Genomic DNA, 22,754 nt, shown 5'->3' with positions numbered 1-22,754 from the left:
ATCATCAACATGTCTTCATGTTGCATGTGAAGTATACATCATCAACATGTCTTCATGTTGCATGTGAAGTATACATCATCATCATGTCTTCATGTTGCATGTGAAGTATACATCATCAACATGTCTTCATGTTGCATGTGAAGTATACATCATCATCATGTCTTCATGTTGAATGTGAAGTATACATCATCATCATGTCTTCATGTTGCATGTGAAGTATACATCATCAACATGTCCTCATGTTGCATGTGAAGTATACATCATCAACATGTCCTCATGTTGTATGTGAAGTATACATCATCATCATGTCTTCATGTTGCATGTGAAGTATACATCATCAACATGTCTTCATGTTGCATGTGAAGTATACATCATCATCATGTCTTCATGTTGAATGTGAAGTATACATCATCAACATGTCCTCATGTTGTATGTGAAGTATACATCATCAACATGTCCTCATGTTGCATGTGAAGTATACATCATCAACATGTCCTCATGTTGTATGTGAAGTATACATCATCAACATGTCCTCATGTTGCATGTGAAGTATACATCATCAACATGTCTTCATGTTTGCATGTGAAGTATACATCATCAACATGTCTTCATGTTGCATGTGAAGTATACATCATCATCATGTCTTCATGTTGAATGTGAAGTATACATCATCATCATGTCTTCATGTTGAATGTGAAGTATACATCATCAACATGTCTTCATGTTGCATGTGAAGTATACATCATCAACATGTCTTCATGTTGCATGTGAAGTATACATCATCATCATGTCTTCATGTTGCATGTGAAGTATACATCATCAACATGTCTTCATGTTGCATGTGAAGTATACATCATCATCATGTCTTCATGTTTCATGTGAAGTATACATCATCATCATGTCTTCATGTTGCATGTGAAGTATACATCATCAACATGTCCTCATGTTGCATGTGAAGTATACATCATCAACATGTCTTCATGTTGCATGTGAAGTATACATCATCATCATGTTTTCATGTTGCATGTGAAGTATACATCATCAACATGTCTTCATGTTGCATGTGAAGTATACATCATCAACATGTCCTCATGTTGCATGTGAAGTATACATCATCAACATGTCTTCATGTTTGCATGTGAAGTATACATCATCAACATGTCTTCATGTTGCATGTGAAGTATACATCATCATCATGTCTTCATGTTGCATGTGAAGTATACATCATCATCATGTCTTCATGTTGCATGTGAAGTATACATCATCAACATGTCTTCATGTTGCATGTGAAGTATACATCATCATCATGTCTTCATGTTGCATGTGAAGTATACATCATCATCATGTCTTCATGTTGCATGTGAAGTATACATCATCAACATGTCTTCATGTTGCATGTGAAGTATACATCATCATCATGTCTTCATGTTGCATGTGAAGTATACATCATCAACATGTCTTCATGTTGCATGTGAAGTATACATCATCATCATGTCTTCATGTTGCATGTGAAGTATACATCATCATCATGTCTTCATGTTGCATGTGAAGTATACATCATCAACATGTCTTCATGTTGCATGTGAAGTATACATCATCATCATGTCTTCATGTTGCATGTGAAGTATACATCATCAACATGTCTTCATGTTGCATGTGAAGTATACATCATCATCATGTCTTCATGTTGCATGTGAAGTATACATCATCAACATGTCCTCCTGTTGAGCTGACTGAAGGTTTGACACAGAGTATATTCGACTTAGTCTTCTGTCTCACCTCTCCGGCCACGAAGAAGAGCAATGGCGTCTCTTCCTCCTGTTCTTTGTACTTGGCCATCAGCTTCTCAGCGAGAGGTTGGATCAGCTGCTTGGCCGGCTCCAGCTCGCCTGCCTCCTCGGCGTCTTCAGTCAGGGAGGAAAAGCAGGAGAGAGTGAAAGTGAGAGCAAGTGGAAGATGAAGATGAGCTCTGCACACGTTACAAGGATGTAGAGCAGCTCTCCTCTGTATTCATTAAAAAACTGCTTTCAAAGTCTGATGATATTTCCCCCGTCTCTCTAAACATCCATCCTTTATTTACTGGAGCCACACTTAACTTTCATATTTAATGTGCTATATATCCACCTAAATACACTTGGTCAACAGCCATACAGGTCACACTGAGGGTGGCCATATAAACAACTTTAACACTGTTACAAATATGCACCACACTGTGAAGCCACACCAAACAAGAATGACAAAAACATTACGGGAGAACATCCGCACCGTAACACATCAAACACAACAGAACAAATACCTACAACCCCTTGCAGCACTAACTCTCGCGGGACGCTACAATATAGACCCCCGCTACCCTCTACCTCAATGCTCTTCATTCTCACACCTTTTCCACACCAACATTCATCTATTCATTCTTATTCTTCTTCTCCATATTTTGGCGCTCTACCTTCCACAATGAGAATCAGCACCTCCAAGTCCGAGTCCATGGTTCTCGCCCGGAAAAGGGTGGAGTGCCATCTCCGGGTTGGGGAGGAGACCCTGCCCCAAGTGGAGGAGTTCAAGTACCTCGGAGTCTTGTTCACGAGTGAGGGAAGAGTGGATGGTGAGATGGACATGCGGATCGGTGCAGCGTCTTCAGTAATGTGGACGTTGTATCGATTCATTGTGGTGAAGAAGGAGCTGAGACGGAAGGCAAAGCTCTCAATTTACCAGTTGATCTACGTTCCCATCCTCACCTATGGTCATGAGCTTTGGGTCATGACCGAAAGGACAGGATCACGGGTACATGAGTTTCCTCCACCGTGTGGTGGGTCTCTCCCTTAGAGATAGGGTGAGAAGCTCTGCCATCCGGGAGGAACTCAAAGTAAAGCCGCTGCTCCTCCACATGGAGAGGAGCCAGATGAGGTGGTTTGGGCATCTGGTCAGGATGCCACCCGAACGCCTCCCTAGGGAGGTGTTTAGGGCACGTCCGACCGGTAGGAGGCCACGGGGAAGACCCAGTACACGTTGGGAAGACTATGTCTCCCTGCTGGCCTGGGAACGCCTCGGGATCCCCCGGGAGGAGCTGGACCAAGTGGCTGGGGAGAGGGAAGTCTGGGCTTCCCTGCTTAGGTTGTTGCCCCCGCGACCCGACCTCCTATAAGCAGAAGATGATGGATTGATGGATGGATGGATGGATACCTTCCACATTTTAAATCTGATTCAAAGCTTTCCAACTTCAAACTGTTCAGCCTATTCAAAAATCCCAGGCTTTCCTTTGACAAATTCCAAAAATTCCCAGATTTCTAGCTTTTCTGGGACATTTTTACCAATCAAAATGATTTGGCCATTTTTCAAACTTCCACCATTCCCACATTCTTCAACTCATTCAAACTATTCCACCTTCAACACATTCCACCATCCTGGAAATTCAAACTTCCCTTTTTCCAAGTTAAAAAAAAATTCCAATATTTTCCAGAATTCCTGTTTTTCCAAAGCTTTATTTCCACCCTTTTTTTGGCGACTACGTCGTCCACATTTTTCAACCCACTTCAACCTTTCCACCGTCCTCTTAACAATTCCTCTTAATCAGGACCAAAAACAAAGTTGTTTTTTGTACTGGAAACATTTCAGTTTTTTCCCCACAAATTTCAGGAATTCTGTGATACCATTTCTCATTTCAACATGTTACTACTTCAACATTTCTCCACGGATTTCAACAATTTCAACACCAAACCTTTCAACTCGTTCAGACCATTCAAGTTTTTTTTTTTACCATTTTCAAAAAAAAATCCCAATTTTTGGGGGAAATTCCCATTGAAATGAATGTGACATTTTTCAAACTTCCACAATTCCCACATTCTTCAACACGTTCCACTTTTCACACATTCCAGCATTCTGGAAATTCAAACTACCCTTTTTCCAAGTTCAAAAAATTCCCAATATTCCCCAATACCATTTACTACCTCAACATTTCTTGCCCAATTGAAACAATTCTAACACCAACCAATTCAGCTCATTTAGGACATTTATGCTCCTAATCAATTTTTAAAAATCCTGCTTTTCCCAAAATTCCCCAAAATCCAGGAAGTTCCCATTGAAATGATTGGGACATTTTTCCAAGTTGCACAAATCCCACATTTTTCAAACTATTCAAACAACACATTCCACTCATACTGGAAATTCAAAGTCTCCTTTTTCCAAGTTCCAAAAAATTCCAGGATTTTCCAGTATTCCTGTTTTTCCAAAGCCCTATTCCCACTCTATTTTTGGCGACTATTCCGTCCACATTTTTCAACGCATTTCAACCATTCCACTGTCAAAACATTCCTCAAAATCAGGACCAAAAACAAAGTTGTTTTTTGAACTGGAAAAATTCCGTTTTTTTCCCAAAAATCCAGGAATTCCGTAATACCATTTCTCATATCAACATGTTAACACTTCAACATTTCTCTGCGGATTTGAACAATTTCAATACCAACCCTTTCATCTCGTTCAGACCATTCAAGTTTTTTTGACCATAACCAAATTCACAATTTTGGGGGGGAAATTCTCATTGAAATGAATGAGACATTTTTCAAACTTCCACAATTCCCACATTCTTCTACACATTCCACCTTCAACACATTCCAGCATTCTGGAAATTCAAACTACCCTTTTTCCAAGTTCAAAAACTTCCCAATATTCCCCAATACCATTTACTACCCAACATTTCTTGCCCACCAACCAATTCAGCTCATTTAGGACATTTATGCTCCTAATCATTTTTTAAAAATCCTGCTTTTCCCAAAATTCCCAAAAATCCAGGAAGTTCCCATGGAAATGAATGGGACATTTTTCCAAGTTGCACAAATCCCACATTTTTCAACCTATTCAAACAACACTTTCCACTCATCCTGGAAATTCTAACTTTCCCTTTTCCAAGTCAAAAAAATTCCAGGGTTTTCCAAAATTCCTGCTTTTCCAAAGCCCTATTTCCACTCTTTTTTGGCGACTACTCCGTCCACATTTTTCAACGCATTTCAACCATTCCACCGTCAAAACATTCCTCTTAATCAGGACCAAAAACAAAGTTGTTCTTGAACTGTAAAAATTCCTGTTTTTTTCCCAAAATTCCAGGAATTCCATTTCTCATTTCAACATGTTACTACTTCAACATTTCTCCACGGATGTGAACAACTTCAACAGCAAACATTTGAACTCATTCAGACCATTCAAGTTTTATTTTTTTTTAACCATTTTCAAAAAAATTCCCGCTTTTCCCATAATTCCCAATTTTTGACGGGAAATTCCCGATGAAATGAATTTAAAATTTTTCAAACTTCCACATTCTTCAACCCATTCAAACCATTCCAGCATTCTGGAAATTCAAACCCTTTTTCCAAGTTCAAAAAAATTCCCAGAATTCCCCAATACCATTTACTACCTCAACATTTCTTGCTCAATTTAAACAATTCTAAAACCAACCAATTTAGCTCATTTAGGATATTCATGCTACTAATCATTTTTTTTAAATCCCACTTTTCCCGAAAATCCCAAATTTCCAGGAAGTTCCCATTGAAACGAATGGGACATTTTTCCAAGTTGTACAATTCCCACATTTTTCAAGCTGTTCAAACCATTCCACCTTCAACACAATTCATACTTCCCTTTTTCCTAGTTGTAAGAATTCCAGGATTTTCCAAAATTCCTGCTTTTCCAAAGCCCTATTTCCACTCTTTTTTTGGCGACTACTCCTTCCACATTTTTCAACACATTACAACCATTCCACCGTCAAAACATTCCTCTTAATCAGGAGCAAAGACAAAAATGTTTTTGGAACTGGAAAAATCCAATTTTTTTCCCAAAATTCCAGGAATTCCGTGGTACCATTTCTCATTTGAACATGATACTACTTCAACATTTCTCCGCGGATTTGAACAATTTCAACACCGACCATTTCAACTCCTTCAGACCATTCAAGTTTTTTTTACCACTACCAAATTCCCATTTTTGGGGGGGGGGGGGGATTCTTATTGACATTTTTAAAACTTCCACAATTCCCGCATTCTTCAACCCATTCAAACCATTTCCACCTTCAACACATTCCAGCATTCTGGAAATTCAAACTATCCTTTTTCCAAGTTCCAAAAATACCCCAAATTCCCCAATACCATTTACTACTTCCACATTTCTTGCCTGATTTAAACAATTCTAACACCAACCAATTCAGCTCATTTAGGACATTCATGCTGCTAATCATTTTTAAAAAATCCCGCTTTTCCCAAAATTCCAGGAAGTTCTTATGGAAATGAATGGGACATTTTTCCAAGTTGCACAATTCCCACATTTCTTGAGCTATTCAAACCATTCCAACATCAACACTTTCCACTCATCCTGGACATTCAAACTAACACTTTCCCAAGTTCCAAATTTCCTGGAAATTCAAGCTCTTCAACATTCCATCCATACTACTTTCTGTCAGCATTTCGGTTGAGTTCAAGTTCAGCATTGGAGCATTCACACGCAATCCCTTCTGGAACGGCCTCTCCTGGTTGTTAGTGATGATTGTGCTGAAGGTGCTTAGTTGTGTGCTGGAAGAGGAAAGCTGGCCAGACTTACCCACAAACAGGACGAGACAGGGCCCGTCATGGAGCTGTGCGGCGTTGGACTCGCTGAGCTCCAGCACGGGCCGAGGGTGCCAGGGGAAGAGACGGCATTCCGGGTCGTTTAGCACCTCCACCCGGCCTTGTCGTGTGATCATGTGACCCTCCGTGTCCAACAGGATCAGGGTGGGGATACCTAGGGAGGAATGGCTCCTTCACTTCATGCAAGAACTTTTATGACAAGCATGCGGTTTCCATGGAATGAGCATCTTTGTAAGAAATGTTTTCAAGCTATGGCAATGAAATCTGCCTCGGTGACACGCTCAAACTGACACCAGGGAGCAGTCCGGGGGAATCGATCCCGCGACCCATTCCCTGCACATTTGGAAGTAGTCGCTGGCCGTGATCACAATCTGTCAGGCTTATCAAAAGCAGACAAGAACCAGGAGCGCAGTGAGGGCTGGTCTTGTCAAGTGCAGTCCAACATTCCTCACATACTTGGAAGGATAAGCCAGGTATGCCTTGCTCAATAATGCAAGGCATAGTTGGAAGTAGAGGAAAAGGTATGACTCTCTTATATCAACCTTATTTTTCCACTGACATGAACATTTTTTCCTTGAACGGTAACTGCACTTTTTTTGGAATATTGCCTATCGTTCACAACACGTCTTATTTTTGAATTAGGATTTTAATTAAAGATGATAAAAAAAACACTCGGAAGATGCAGCGAATGGGAGTCACTGTTGTAGCCTTGAAAGTCCTCTAAAACAACTTTAAAACCCTCCAACGTTTTCTATACACACTAACATTACTACTAAAAACAAAACGCGTGTGTGTTTGTGTTCTAATCATGACTTGGTAACAGACAACAAAGACCACTATATTTGGACAAATGAGGATTCACTATCTTATATTTTAGAAGCTGAAAATACAGAGGATGAACTGCTGCACAAAAGAGGAGTGAGACGTTGGAGCAAACAGAAGCCGAGAGAGTGAGGTTGGCACGACACGAAACTGTAAATGTGGAATTTGGAGACAGGCCAATTTGATATAAATGGCATGCTTACCCCAAATAAACCAGAAAAAAACACCCCCGGCCAGCTGGACCAAACAGACAACAGTCCATGGCGAGGGTCACTTTATATTGATCATGACACACGCAGCATGTCATGTGTGTCATGACAGATAGCATATACTGTTTAGCTAGCTGTGTACAAACAAATCCTAAAATGTGGGCTAACACTTGAAAGATACTGCAATATGACGTCATGTTTTTCACTCAGTACAGATTGTCCATTCACAGTGTTGACCTGCCTGTAGTCCAGATATTGAAAATGTGTGAAGGCTAAAAGATGAGGCAGGAGACTGTTGAACAACTTAAGCTGTACATCAAGCAAGAATGGGAAAGAACTCCACTTCAAAAATGTGTCTCCCCAGTTCCCAAACCTGCACTGAGTGTTGTTCAAAGGAAAGGCCATGTAACACACTGGTAAAAATGCCTTTTTTGCAATGTGTTGCTGCCGTTAAATTCTAAGTTTTCTTGATTATTAGCAAAAAATAACCAAGTTTGTCAGTGTGAAGATGAAATATCTTGTCTTTGCAGTCTATTCAATTGAATATAAGTTGAAAAGGATTTGTTGTATTCTCTTTTTATTTAGCATTTACACAAGGTGACAACTTAAAAAGCACATCATTACCTTGAATCCCATAAAGCCTGTTGAGTCGTGATCGTCGAGCCTCGTCTGAATACGGCACTGCCAACCAGGGCATTTCACTGAAGTACTGCTTGAAAGACTCTTCGGACCTAGAGAGTTGTGTGACAGGGTGAAGTGTGAAGAGTGAACACACACCTGAGACCCAGCATGCACTTCTTCCTACCTGTCGGCGCTGACGAACACTATCTCAAACTTTTGACCCGACTCTTTCACCGTGCGATACGAGTCCACCAAGACACGGGTCAAACTGCGGCAGGGTGGGCACTAGTGGAAAAGAACAACGCTGGAACAAGTCAATTATTTCTGATCCTGACTGTACTAGAAGGGATTGCAGGGCACAAGAGAGCTGCTTTAGGGAAACTGTTGAGATGACATCATTGCGCCACAGCAGAGCCTTTTCATGTTGTCACTAGGGTTGCAAACTTCCGGGACAATTCAATGTTGGAAACTTTCCATGGGAATTAACGGGAATATATGGAAATGAACAGGAATTAACGGGAATACACATTGAATGCATCATGCTAGATCTTGCAGCATGACTATTTGCTAAGACAACCTGATTTCATGTAAAGTCAGTTGAATTTCAACCCATCACTGTGCATTCCTCCATCACATGCTGGGATAATTGCCTGCATGCTCCACACCACAGCAGGACTATTGAGGCCACACTACTATTTGAGCCCAAGGACTTCATCCAGTCAGGTAAGTGTTGATGATAAATTAATTAGTGCCCTGGCGGCTATTCAAGGAAATACGGTAGGTTCAAAAAATCTTTGTGCAATTTCATAAATCTGTAATCCTTGCAATGACATATTTCACCACTTGGAGGCGCAGACACAAAAGAAAGTGAGGGCCAATGTATTCTTCACACACTTGGAGAGTTTGGCTCAAGCAGATAAGCAGCAAGTTTCTAATGATTATGTTGACAGCATAACCTCAATAAGATCAACCTTAAAGGGGTGTGTGGTGTGTGTTTGGTCCCACATTCCACACTTGACCTACATTTCTAGGTCAGCTTTCTCTATAATCCATAACACTTTCATCAATGACTTCAATATAAGTGGCTAGAATCTGGTCGGGCCAGCTTGGTCAATATGAAGCTCAACAGTTGTGTGCTCATTGTCCAGCACTGCTCAGTCACCAGCTTCACTGGCAGCCTCCCAGCAGAAAGACAATAGGCGGATGTGCTGCCTGTGAACCATGGCCCTGAAGACCAATGGCCAGCAAAGGACAACCAGCACCACCTCCTCCACCTTCCTGTTCCACTTCTTCTTCTGCGGCCTCCCCTCAGGCCAGGCTGGCTGGGATTGGCTGAGGGTGAGGCAACACTTACCCAGTGTGCAGAGAAGTAGACTCCCACGTAGTGGCCCTCCAGACTGCTGGTGTCTGTCGTCTGCCTGTTGTTGTTCCTGAGCAGAGGCCCCGCCACCACCTCTGCAAACGGCTTCGGCCCCCAGGGGAACTCCAGGCCTGGAGAGGATCAGAGGGTAGTATTAGCGTGCATAGAACCATAGCTACTGGCTGAGATTTCAGCTTTCAAGAGTCAACATCAACTGTCATGTCAGAAGATGTGAAAGATTTGAGCACATTTGGATCCCTTCCTCTATAACAGGGGTCGGCAACCCGCGGCTCTTTGATCACTCAAGTGTGCTCAGCTGCAACCTTGCCTACCTTCCCAAATTTACCCGGAGATTTCTGACCTCAGTGCCTTTCACTAAAATTGTCTGAGTTTTACATACTGCGATTTTCACTCGGACAGCAACATTGAGGGCGGGCCGCGATGGCATTACCCATAACATCTTCTAATACATGTCGTTGTGCCCGCTGTCACACAACACCGTGTGCGTGCCGGTCGGTCACGTATCCCTTGTGACCTCTTTACAATCCTCGAGCGATTGCAAGGCATTCTTGATCAACAGCCATGCAGGTTACACTGAGAGTTGTGATATAAACAACTTTAACACTCTTACTAATATGCACCACACTGTGAACCCACACCAAACAAGAATGACAAACACATTTCGGGAAAACATCCGCACCGTAACATAAGATAAACACAACATAACAAATACCCAGAATCCCATGCAACACTGACTCTTCCCGGCTACATTACACACCCTGCTAGCACCAAACCCCGCCCCCCTCAACCGACGCAGGAGGGGGCGGGGATGGAGGGGTGGATCGGTGGTAGCGGGGTGTGTAATGTAGCCGGGAAGAGTCAGTGTTGCATGGGATTCTGGGTATTTGTTATGTTGTGTTTATCTTGTGTTACAGTGCGGATGTTTTCCCGAAATGTGTTTGTCATTCGTGTTTGGTGTGGGTTCACAGTGTGGTGCATATTTGTAACAGTGTTAAAGTTGTTTAAACTGGCACCCTCAGTGTGACCTGTATTGCTGTTGAACAAGTATGCCTTGCAATCACTTGTGTGCGTCTACAGAAGCTACATACAACACGTGACCTGACTGCTAAGCTGTTTGTACAATTTGTGGAGGGCACTGAAGACAGTGTTAATGTCCGAGGGAATAGTCACTCTGTAACCCGCGAGTCTCCCGGACAAATTGGGAGGAATTGTATGCATGATGCTAATAAGTGGCATCCATATAAAACTCACTGACTGCACTAACATCAAATCTTCTTATTTAATTGCGGGCCGCAATTAAATATGAAGTCTGAGACCCCTGGTTTATAGGACATAGCACAGAGTAAAACAACCCTCTGTATACAGTGTTATTTCATTATATAGTTCAAGAGTCTTGTGGCTCCCATTATTTTCTTTATTTTGTGAAACAGGTCAGAATGTCTCTGAGTGGTAAAGGTTGCTGACCCCTGCTCTATAAGATAGCACCTAAAGAGCAGAACTAGACACCCTGCAGCCCAATGAATGATCAAATCTTTGTGACGACTGCAATGAAAGGACAAGCACGTCAATAAAAAGACAAAAGCAGAACATATTTATGCTGCTTTCAAGCTTTCACAAATCTCCTTCTTGGAGCCGACACACCTGACAATAGTTTGTTTGTTAACAGATCATTCTTTTTTGACCCATCCATTGGAATAACTTCATCAAGAATATGCCGATTTAGCACTTTTAAATTGTAGAATAGAATAGAATAGATCTTTATTGTCATTGCACAAGTACAACGAGATTAAATTTTTCGGTACAGTCCCGCTAAGAGCAGACATTTGTTAGAGGGGAGGACAAGACGAGACCACCAACGGATCAGCCAGGTACGGCGCTCCTTAAAAAAGGTGAGAAAAGGGTGACATTGGGAGAGGGGGGGATATCAGTCTAAGGCTAGACCCTCAGGAGGGGTCCAGACTGAGTCCAGGAATAAAAAACCTCACATAGCATAGCACACATTTAGACATGGTATGTATATCACACCAACTTGCAACAGAGGGAGGGCTGGGTTTGAGGAGACCCGCTGCCGCTGTATAACGCTGCTCAGCCATCCACAGCCCCAGAGGAATTAAGCGGTGATGAAGGCGTTGATTTCAAGGGTGGGGGTCATGTGTGCATGTATGCTCAATTAACTTGGGTGAGATGATGAATGTTTTTGTATGGACTGAGGCTGATCAAAGTTCGACTCCAGGTGTTGCTGACAAGAAGGAAGGTCAAAAGCGTCTATCTTTGAGGAGTTCTTGGGAGATTTTCATCAGAACAGCCTGTTCCTGATTGTGTCAAGACCATTCAAGGAGTCAAATCGTAGATTAAGATGTTATTTTTCTTCGAGCAGTCCAAACAATGACTTGCCTGCTCTGTTGTCCGTGCTGGATCTCTCAAATCCAATTTAGTTATTCCTTCTCAGCAAACTTCTCCAAGATGAGATCCATTTTGCGATTCAAATCAGAAATCGCTCCAGTCTGTGTTCCCACAGCCCGACCCAATCCTTGAATTGCGTTGAACAGCCGTTGGGCCCCTTGAGTGGCTGCCGTCGTCTTCCGAAGTTGTCGATACACCAGAGCAATGCCCAGCCCAATCGGCAAGTGGCCCGCGATCACAGCTCCAAATAGGTAGATGTCTTCCACGTCCTCCATGGAAAGGGCTGAGAGGCACATGATCCTCCATGAGTTCCAGGAGTCACTCACGTACCCCGCAGCGATGGTTCCATCAGGGCAGCCAGGCTCCCCCGAACCTCTTTTCCTTGTTGAAAAGACTGTCGATTGCGTCGAGAGTCCAGTTGATCATATTCATGTTTAATATTTAGATTAGAGGACAGCGCAAAGAAAAAGGCTTTAGAAAAGTTCAGACAAAGACAAGACGCAGAGAGCAAGCAGGGTAGGAGGGAGCGCAGAGAACGGCGACCGTCCTCACCAGAGGCAAGACAGAAATTGAAAAGGATCCCATCGACTGGTGCTGAAGAAAGGTGCGGGCCGCCCTTCAGGTTGTACAGGTACGGCCATATAATCTCACTAAAACACTAGTAACACAATAAGCAGGTAATGGATCGTTCCCACTATATAGTCTTTTTTTTTTTCCTAGTCCTTCACTCTCACTTTCCCCATCCACAAATCTTTCATCCGCGCTCAAATTAATGGGGAAATCGTCGCTTTCTCGATCCGAATCGCTCTCGCTGCTGGTGGCCATGATTGTAAACAATGTTCAGATGTGAGGAGCTCCACAACCCGTGACGTCACGCGCACATCGTCTGCTACTTCCGCTACAGGCAAGCCTTTTTTATTAGCGACCAAAAGTTGCGAACTTTATCGTCTGTTCTCTACTAAATCCTTTCAGCAAAAATAGGCAATATGGCGAAATGATGAAGTATGACACATAGAATGGAGCTGCTATCCCCGTTTAAATAAGAACATCTCATTTCAGTAGGCCTTTAAAGTAATATAAAGTATCGTAGTTTCCAGAGGTAGTCAAATGTCGATGCTATATTTTTAACCTTTATTGCCAATTTTATGCTAAGAACTGACCCAGTTCCCTCTTTTACACATTCTTTTGTCTCCAGACTTTACTGGCAGACACACCACAACACTCTGCCAGTACACTTTCAGAAAAAATTAACATCTAAATATAACCAAACAAAAATAAAACATTACCACCAGCAAGTCGTTACAGTATGAATGAATTAGGGCTGGCCGATATATGGAATATACTGGATATATGGAATATACTGGATATATGGAATATACTGGATATATGGAATATACTGGATATATGGAATATACGGAATATACTGGATATATGGCGGGTTTGTCTCTGTGCGATACAGAAAATGACTGTATGGTGATATTGGAGTATACCTTCTCACGCAGTTGCTTTTAGCTGCTATCATCACACTACAGGCTCTTCTCACTCTCTTGTCTCTGCTTCTCTCAGAGACATAAAACAAGCGCACCTTCTTACATACATCACATATGTCACATACGTACACGCCCTCGCGGAGAAGCGAAGTAGCAGCAAGGTAAGGTTAGCTGTGGTGCTAGCGGAGTGGTGCGAGTGGTAAAATGAGGGAAAGAAGGTGCAAATATGGTAACAAATGCAGGAAGAATTAATTCTGAAGCAAAACAGCAGTGGGTCCATTGTCTGGTGGTGGTTTGGCTTCAAGCGGGAAGATGTTGAACAGACAACCGTAATATGTCAAGTATGCGGCAAAAGCGTTGCTACAAAAAGTAGCATTACTGCTAATATGTAGCATCATTTGAAAAGTCACCCGCTAGAGAATGAAGAGTGTCTACTCCGCATGTCAACATCTCCATTCGGTGCCACACCCACAAAATGCCCAAGCAACCATTTCCACATCAACACCGTATGAAACAAATATTCAACAACAGAAGTAGATAACGTCTGCAGGAACCAACCACATAGTGAAGGACATACACTATTTGATATCCTATTATGCAGCTCATTTTTATTTGACACTTATTGAAATATCTTGTGTGACATCATGCACAAAAGTGCACTTTATTTGTTTGAAACTATTGTAGTGGTGTTCTGTACAAAAAGTGCACTTTAATTGAGTGTTGTTTTGATATGTCATCTTAGTGACATCATGCACAAAAGTGCACTCATAGCTTGTTTTAAAATGTCTCTGACAATCTTGCACTTTATGTTTTGGAAATGACATGAATGTTTGTGCCACTGTGTAATATAGACACTTACATCATGTGTTGTCTTCATTATGACACTTGTATAAGACTTTTAAAATCATTTTGATAGTAGGCTAATATAGACACTTACATCATGTGTTGTCTTCATTATATCACTTTTACTCTATATCATAGTGGGAAACACATGATTAATCACTTTGACTCAGAAGTGTGAGTTGAGTGGGTGTGTCAGAAGTGTGAGGTGAGTGGGTGTGTCAGAAGTGTGAGGTGAGTGGGTGTGTCAGAAGTGTGAGGTGAGTGGGTGTGTCAGAAGTGTGAGGTGAGTGGGTGTGTCAGAAGGGTGAGGTGAGTGGGTGTGTCAGAAGTGTGAGGTGAGTGGGTGTGTCAGAAGGGTGAGGTGAGTGGGTGGGTATGTCAGAAGGGTGAGGTGAGTGGGTGGGTATGTCAGAAGTGTGAGGTGAGTGGGTGTGTCAGAAGGGTGAGGTGAGTGGGTGGGTATGTCAGAAGGGTGAGGTGAGTGGGTGTGTATGTCAGAAGGGTGAGGTGAGTGGGTGTGTATGTCAGAAGGGTGAGGTGAGTGGGTGTGTCAGAAGGGTGAGGTGAGTGGGTGTGTCAGAAGGGTGAGGTGAGTGGGTGTGTCAGAAGGGTGAGGTGAGTGGGTGTGTCAGAAGTGTGAGGTGAGTGGGTGTGTCAGAAGGGTGAGGTGAGTGGGTGGGTATGTCAGAAGGGTGAGGTGAGTGGGTGGGTATGTCAGAAGTGTGAGGTGAGTGGGTGTGTCAGAAGTGTGAGGTGAGTGGGTGTGTCAGAAGGGTGAGGTGAGTGGGTGGGTATGTCAGAAGGGTGAGGTGAGTGGGTGTGTATGTCAGAAGGGTGAGGTGAGTGGGTGTGTCAGAAGGGTGAGGTGAGTGGGTGTGCCAGAAGGGTGAGGTGAGTGGGTGTGTCAGAAGGGTGAGGTGAGTGGGTGTGTCAGAAGGGTGAGGTGAGTGGGTGTGTCAGAAGGGTGAGGTGAGTGGGTGTGTCAGAAGGGTGAGGTGAGTGGGTGTGTCAGAAGGGTGAGGTGAGTGGGTGTGTCAGAAGGGTGAGGTGAGTGGGTGTGTCAGAAGGGTGAGGTGAGTGGGTGTGTCAGAAGGGTGAGGTGAGTGGGTGTGTCAGTGGGACGTTTGGTTAGGTGTGCACTTTGGTGGCTCACCTTTGGGGTCGTCTCTAACCACCAGTAAACCGTTCCGACACACCACCTTCCCTGTGGAGGTATCCACGAACACAAGGGAGGGGATACTGGTGACCTTGTACTTGTTCCACAGCTTCATCTGCAAAAAGGAAAACATGAGTCAGTATTGAAAAAGGTATGTTCTCCCCATTGCAGATCAATAACATATTAATAAACATGACTTTGAGACGACTCAACCGAAAAGCTAGTAGCAAATTGTGTTCCCCCAAAGACTGTGTGACGTCGATACCTTGAGTTAAGATAATCACCTCCCTTAAGTCAATACACTCCAATCCTTAATATCTCAAGTATCATCATCTGCTATTTAGGCTGAGTATCAAGTATCATCATCTGTTATTAAGGCTGAGTATCAAGTATCATCATCTGTTATTAAGGCTGAGTATCAAGTATCATCATCTGCTATTAAGGCTGAGTATCAAGTATCATCATCTGTTATTAAGGCTGAGTATCAAGTATCATCATCTGCTATTAAGGCTGAGTATCAAGTATCATCATCTGCTATTAAGGCTGAGTATCAAGTATCATCATCTGCTATTAAGGCTGAGTATCAAGTATCATCGTCTGCTATTAAGGCTGAGTATCAAGTATCATCGTCTGCTATTAAGGCTGAGTATCAAGTATCATCGTCTGCTATTAAGGCTGAGTATCAAGTATCATCGTCTGCTATTAAGGCTGAGTATCAAGTATCATCGTCTGCTATTAAGGCTGAGTATCAAGTATCATCATCTGCTATTAAGGCTGAGTATCAAGTATCATCATCTGCTATTTAGGCTGAGTATCAAGTATCATCATCTGCTATTAAGGTTGAGTATCAAGTATCATCATCTGCTATTTAGGCTGAGTATCAAGTATCATCATCTGCTATTTAGGCTGAGTATCAAGTATCATCATCTGCTATTAAGGCTGAGTATCAAGTATCATCATCTGCTATTTAGGCTGAGTATCAAGTATCATCATCTGCTATTAAGGCTGAGTATCAAGTATCATCATCTGCTATTTAGGCTGAGTATCAAGTATCATCATCTGCTATTAAGGCTGAGTATCAAGTATCATCATCTGCTATTTAGGCTGAGTATCAAGTATCATCATCTGCTATTAAGGCTGAGTATCAAGTATCATCGTCTGCTATTAAGGCTGAGTATCAAGTATCATCATCTGCTATTAAGGCTGAGTATCAAGTATCATCATCAGCTATTTAGGCTGAGTATCAAGTATCATCATCTGCTATTTAGGCTGAGTATCAAGTATCATCATCTGCTATTAAGGCTGAGTATCAAGTATCATCGTCTGCTATTAAGGCTGAGTATCAAGTATCATCGTCTGCTATTAAGGCTGAGTATCAAGTATCATCATCTGCTATTAAGGCTGAGTATCAAGTATCATCGTCTGCTATTAAGGCTGAGTATCAAGTATCATCGTCTGCTATTTAGGCTGAGTATCAAATATCATCATCTGCTATTAAGGCTGAGTATCAAGTATCATCTGTTATTAAGGCTGAGTATCAAGTATCATCATCTGTTATTAAGGCTGAGTATCAAGTATCATCATCTGTTATTAAGGCTGAGTATCAAGTACAGTATCATCATCTGTTATTAAGGCTGAGTATCAAGTATCATCATCTGCTATTAAGGCTGAGTATCAAGTATCATCGTCTGCTATTAAGGCTGAGTATCAAGTATCATCGTCTGCTATTTAGGCTGAGTATCAAGTATCATCATCTGCTATTAAGGCTGAGTATCAAGTATCATCATCTGTTATTAAGGCTGAGTATCAAGTATCATCATCTGTTATTAAGGCTGAGTATCAAGTATCATCATCTGTTATTAAGGCTGAGTATCAAGTATCATCATCTGCTATTAAGGCTGAGTATCAAGTATCATCATCTGCTATTAAGGCTGAGTATCAAGTATCATCATCTGCTATTAAGGCTGAGTATCAAGTATCATCATCTGCTATTAAGGCTGAGTATCAAGTATCATCGTCTGTTATTAAGGCTGAGTATCAAGTATCATCATCTGTTATTAAGGCTGAGTATCAAGTATCATCGTCTGCTATTAAGGCTGAGTATCAAGTATCATCATCTGCTATTAAGGCTGAGTATCAAGTATCATCATCTGCTATTAAGGCTGAGTATCAAGTATCATCATCTGCTATTAAGGCTGAGTATCAAGTATCATCATCTGCTATTAAGGCTGAGTATCAAGTATCATCGTCTGCTATTAAGGCTGAGTATCAAGTATCATCGTCTGCTATTAAGGCTGAGTATCAAGTATCATCGTCTGCTATTAAGGCTGAGTATCAAGTATCATCGTCTGCTATTAAGGCTGAGTATCAAGTATCATCATCTGCTATTAAGGCTGAGTATCAAGTATCATCATCTGCTATTTAGGCTGAGTATCAAGTATCATCATCTGCTATTAAGGTTGAGTATCAAGTATCATCATCTGCTATTTAGGCTGAGTATCAAGTATCATCATCTGCTATTTAGGCTGAGTATCAAGTATCATCATCTGCTATTAAGGCTGAGTATCAAGTATCATCATCTGCTATTTAGGCTGAGTATCAAGTATCATCATCTGCTATTAAGGCTGAGTATCAAGTATCATCATCTGCTATTTAGGCTGAGTATCAAGTATCATCATCTGCTATTAAGGCTGAGTATCAAGTATCATCATCTGCTATTTAGGCTGAGTATCAAGTATCATCATCTGCTATTAAGGCTGAGTATCAAGTATCATCGTCTGCTATTAAGGCTGAGTATCAAGTATCATCATCTGCTATTAAGGCTGAGTATCAAGTATCATCATCAGCTATTTAGGCTGAGTATCAAGTATCATCATCTGCTATTTAGGCTGAGTATCAAGTATCATCATCTGCTATTAAGGCTGAGTATCAAGTATCATCGTCTGCTATTAAGGCTGAGTATCAAGTATCATCGTCTGCTATTAAGGCTGAGTATCAAGTATCATCGTCTGCTATTAAGGCTGAGTATCAAGTATCATCGTCTGCTATTAAGGCTGAGTATCAAGTATCATCGTCTGCTATTTAGGCTGAGTATCAAATATCATCATCTGCTATTAAGGCTGAGTATCAAGTATCATCTGTTATTAAGGCTGAGTATCAAGTATCATCATCTGTTATTAAGGCTGAGTATCAAGTATCATCATCTGTTATTAAGGCTGAGTATCAAGTACAGTATCATCATCTGTTATTAAGGCTGAGTATCAAGTATCATCATCTGCTATTAAGGCTGAGTATCAAGTATCATCGTCTGCTATTAAGGCTGAGTATCAAGTATCATCGTCTGCTATTTAGGCTGAGTATCAAGTATCATCATCTGCTATTAAGGCTGAGTATCAAGTATCATCATCTGTTATTAAGGCTGAGTATCAAGTATCATCATCTGTTATTAAGGCTGAGTATCAAGTATCATCATCTGTTATTAAGGCTGAGTATCAAGTATCATCATCTGCTATTAAGGCTGAGTATCAAGTATCATCATCTGCTATTAAGGCTGAGTATCAAGTATCATCATCTGCTATTAAGGCTGAGTATCAAGTATCATCGTCTGCTATTAAGGCTGAGTATCAAGTATCATCATCTGTTATTAAGGCTGAGTATCAAGTATCATCGTCTGCTATTAAGGCTGAGTATCAAGTATCATCATCTGCTATTAAGGCTGAGTATCAAGTATCATCATCTGCTATTAAGGCTGAGTATCAAGTATCATCATCTGCTATTAAGGCTGAGTATCAAGTATCATCATCTGTTATTAAGGCTGAGTATCAAGTATCATCATCTGTTATTAAGGCTGAGTATCAAGTATCATCGTCTGCTATTAAGGCTGAGTATCAAGTATCATCATCTGCTATTAAGGCTGAGTATCAAGTATCATCATCTGCTATTAAGGCTGAGTATCAAGTATCATCATCTGCTATTAAGGCTGAGTATCAAGTATCATCATCTGTTATTAAGGCTGAGTATCAAGTATCATCGTCTGCTATTAAGGCTGAGTATCAAGTATCATCATCTGCTATTAAGGCTGAGTATCAAGTATCATCATCTGCTATTAAGGCTGAGTATCAAGTATCATCATCTGCTATTAAGGCTGAGTATCAAGTATCATCATCTGTTATTAAGGCTGAGTATCAAGTATCATCATCTGTTATTAAGGCTGAGTATCAAGTATCATCATCTGCTATTAAGGCTGAGTATCAAGTATCATCATCTGCTATTAAGGCTGAGTATGTTCCTGCTGTCACTTCCATTAGTCATGAGAAAAGTGTCACACAGGCACACTCTGAATGTTCCTGCTGTCACTTCCTTTAGTCATGAGAAAAGTGTCACACAGGCACACTCTGAATGTTCCTGCTGTCACTTCCTTTAGTCATGAGAAAAGTGTCACACAGGCACACTCTGAATGTTCCTGCTGTCACTTCCTTTAGTCATGAGAAAAGTGTCACACAGGCACACTCTGAATGTTCCTGCTGTCACTTCCTTTAGTCATGAGAAAAGTGTCACACAGGCACACTCTGAATGTTCCTGCTGTCACTTCCTTTAGTCATGAGAAAAGTGTCACACAGGCACACTCTGAATGTTCCTGCTGTCACTTCCTTTAGTCATGAGAAAAGTGTCACACAGGCACACTCTGAATGTTTCTGCTGTCACTTCCTTTAGTCATGAGAAAAGTGTCACACAGGCACACTCTGAATGTTCCTGCTGTCACTTCCATTAGTCATGAGAAAAGTGTCACACAGGCACACTCTGAATGTTCCTGCTGTCACTTCCTTTAGTCATGAGAAAAGTGTCACACAGGCACACTCTGAATGTTCCTGCTGTCACTTCCATTAGTCATGAGAAAAGTGTCACACAGGCACACTCTGAATGTTCCTGCTGTCACTTCCTTTAGTCATGAGAAAAGTGTCACACAGGCACACTCTGAATGTTCCTGCTGTCACTTCCTTTAGTCATGAGAAAAGTGTCACACAGGCACACTCTGAATGTTCCTGCTGTCACTTCCTTTAGTCATGAGAAAAGTGTCACACAGGCACACTCTGAATGTTCCTGCTGTCACTTCCTTTAGTCATGAGAAAAGTGTCACACAGGCACACTCTGAATGTTCCTGCTGTCACTTCCTTTAGTCATGAGAAAAGTGTCACACAGGCACACTCTGAATGTTCCTGCTGTCACTTCCTTTAGTCATGAGAAAAGTGTCACACAGGCACACTCTGAATGTTCCTGCTGTCACTTCCTTTAGTCATGAGAAAAGTGTCACACAGGCACACTCTGAATGTTTCTGCTGTCACTTCCATTAGTCATGAGAAAAGTGTCACACAGGCACACTCTGAATGTTCCTGCTGTCACTTCCTTTAGTCATGAGAAAAGTGTCACACAGGCACACTCTGAATGTTCCTGCTGTCACTTCCTTTAGTCATGAGAAAAGTGTCACACAGGCACACTCTGAATGTTCCTGCTGTCACTTCCTTTAGTCATGAGAAAAGTGTCACACAGGCACACTCTGAATGTTCCTGCTGTCACTTCCTTTAGTCATGAGAAAAGTGTCACACAGGCACACTCTGAATGTTCCTGCTGTCACTTCCATTAGTCATGAGAAAAGTGTCACACAGGCACACTCTGAATGTCCCTGCTGTCACTTCCTTTAGTCATGAGAAAAGTGTCACACAGGCACACTCTGAATGTTCCTGCTGTCACTTCCATTAGTCATGAGAAAAGTGTCAGACAGGCACACTCTGAATGTTCCTGCTGTCACTTCCTTTAGTCATGAGAAAAGTGTCACACAGGCACACTCTGAATGTTCCTGCTGTCACTTCCTTTAGTCATGAGAAAAGTGTCACACAGGCACACTCTGAATGTTCCTGCTGTCACTTCCTTTAGTCATGAGAAAAGTGTCACACAGGCACACTCTGAATGTTCCTGCTGTCACTTCCATTAGTCATGAGAAAAGTGTCACACAGGCACACTCTGAATGTTCCTGCTGTCACTTCCTTTAGTCATGAGAAAAGTGTCACACAGGCACACTCTGAATGTTCCTGCTGTCACTTCCTTTAGTCATGAGAAAAGTGTCACACAGGCACACTCTGAATGTTCCTGCTGTCACTTCCTTTAGTCATGAGAAAAGTGTCACACAGGCACACTCTGAATGTTCCTGCTGTCACTTCCTTTAGTCATGAGAAAAGTGTCACATTGTGTGAGTGCTGCCTTCCATCACAGGACAACTTCATATTCCTCCAAGCAGTTTAGCTCTCAGACACTTCAGGAAAAAAAAAAGTCTCCTGACTACAAAGCCCAACCTGAACCCTCCAGCAGCACTTTACTGTCCTGCAGTCTTCCTGACCCCTCTTTACCGCCCCACCTTGCCAGGTGTGTCATGGCAGCACTTTCCTCCTGGCTTGTCCTCCACCAACCGCCAGATCCACTCTGAGAGGACAAAGTCCCTGCAAGACCACGGCCATGGACCACGGCTTGATTGAAAAGCACCAACATTCATCCTCCTGCCCAGACGGCTGATAAATTGCCTTTTCAATTAACCCCCCCGGCGCCGACACCTTTTACCGCTAGTCCTGTTGCCTTGGCAACCCCCCCCGCATTGTTAATAATTCAGTAATAAATGAATGGTCTTGGGAAGAGAAGCAGGTGTCAGAGTGCTTTAGGGGGAATGTGGGGGGGCGGGGGGGTGTCCCCTCCGTGAATAGACCCCCTAAGTCCTAGCCGGGTCTCTGTATGGACTAAAGAGCGGAACATGGGGGGGTGTGGGGGGGTCTGTAGTGTCATAAAAGGAGCGTCACTTCCCGCTTTATTGTCTCTCAGGCTTACATTCTGCAAGGTCAAAGATCACCATGGCGGTATGCATATACACCTCTTTGCATACCCAAAACCTTATTAGATTGTCTATCTTTTATTTCTTATCTCCATCCCAAACAGTTCTGACTCCATCCTTGGTGTGTCTGGAACAGTGCTTGGATCTTAAAACAGGTCAAGTATTGGACTTCTTTGAAGTTATGAGATTGTTTCCCCCCCACAGCTCATGGAGGATCAGTACAAACGTGCACTGACATACAAGAGAAGCACAGACCACATCTCCAAATAGATAGATGGATAGTACTTCATTGATTCCTTCAGGAAAAATTAAAATAGCAATAAAAGAATAGTAAATATTGGGTTTCACTA

At 42.1% G+C, this 22,754-nt stretch overlaps 1 protein-coding gene across 1 annotated transcript in view; it reads right to left on the bottom strand.

Moving 5' to 3' along the window:
- nxn (nucleoredoxin) overlaps positions 1 to 22,754 on the bottom strand; it is a 103,104-nt gene that overhangs the window by 31,727 nt on the left and 48,623 nt on the right. The window contains exons 2-7 of the mRNA XM_061878285.1: positions 15,528 to 15,645; positions 9,612 to 9,748; positions 8,442 to 8,542; positions 8,261 to 8,367; positions 6,580 to 6,759; positions 1,780 to 1,904 (exon numbers count right to left, since the gene is read on the bottom strand). Of these exons, the coding sequence (XP_061734269.1) occupies positions 1,780 to 1,904; positions 6,580 to 6,759; positions 8,261 to 8,367; positions 8,442 to 8,542; positions 9,612 to 9,748; positions 15,528 to 15,645 (768 nt within the window). The remainder of the gene's footprint in view (positions 1 to 1,779; positions 1,905 to 6,579; positions 6,760 to 8,260; positions 8,368 to 8,441; positions 8,543 to 9,611; positions 9,749 to 15,527; positions 15,646 to 22,754) is intronic.

The sequence above is a fragment of the Nerophis ophidion genome, linkage group LG18, assembly GCF_033978795.1.
Source record: "Nerophis ophidion isolate RoL-2023_Sa linkage group LG18, RoL_Noph_v1.0, whole genome shotgun sequence".
NCBI lineage: Eukaryota > Metazoa > Chordata > Actinopteri > Syngnathiformes > Syngnathidae > Nerophis > Nerophis ophidion.
The sequence above is the reverse complement of the archived record's forward strand: the minus strand, read 5'-3'. Positions and strand labels throughout refer to the sequence as shown.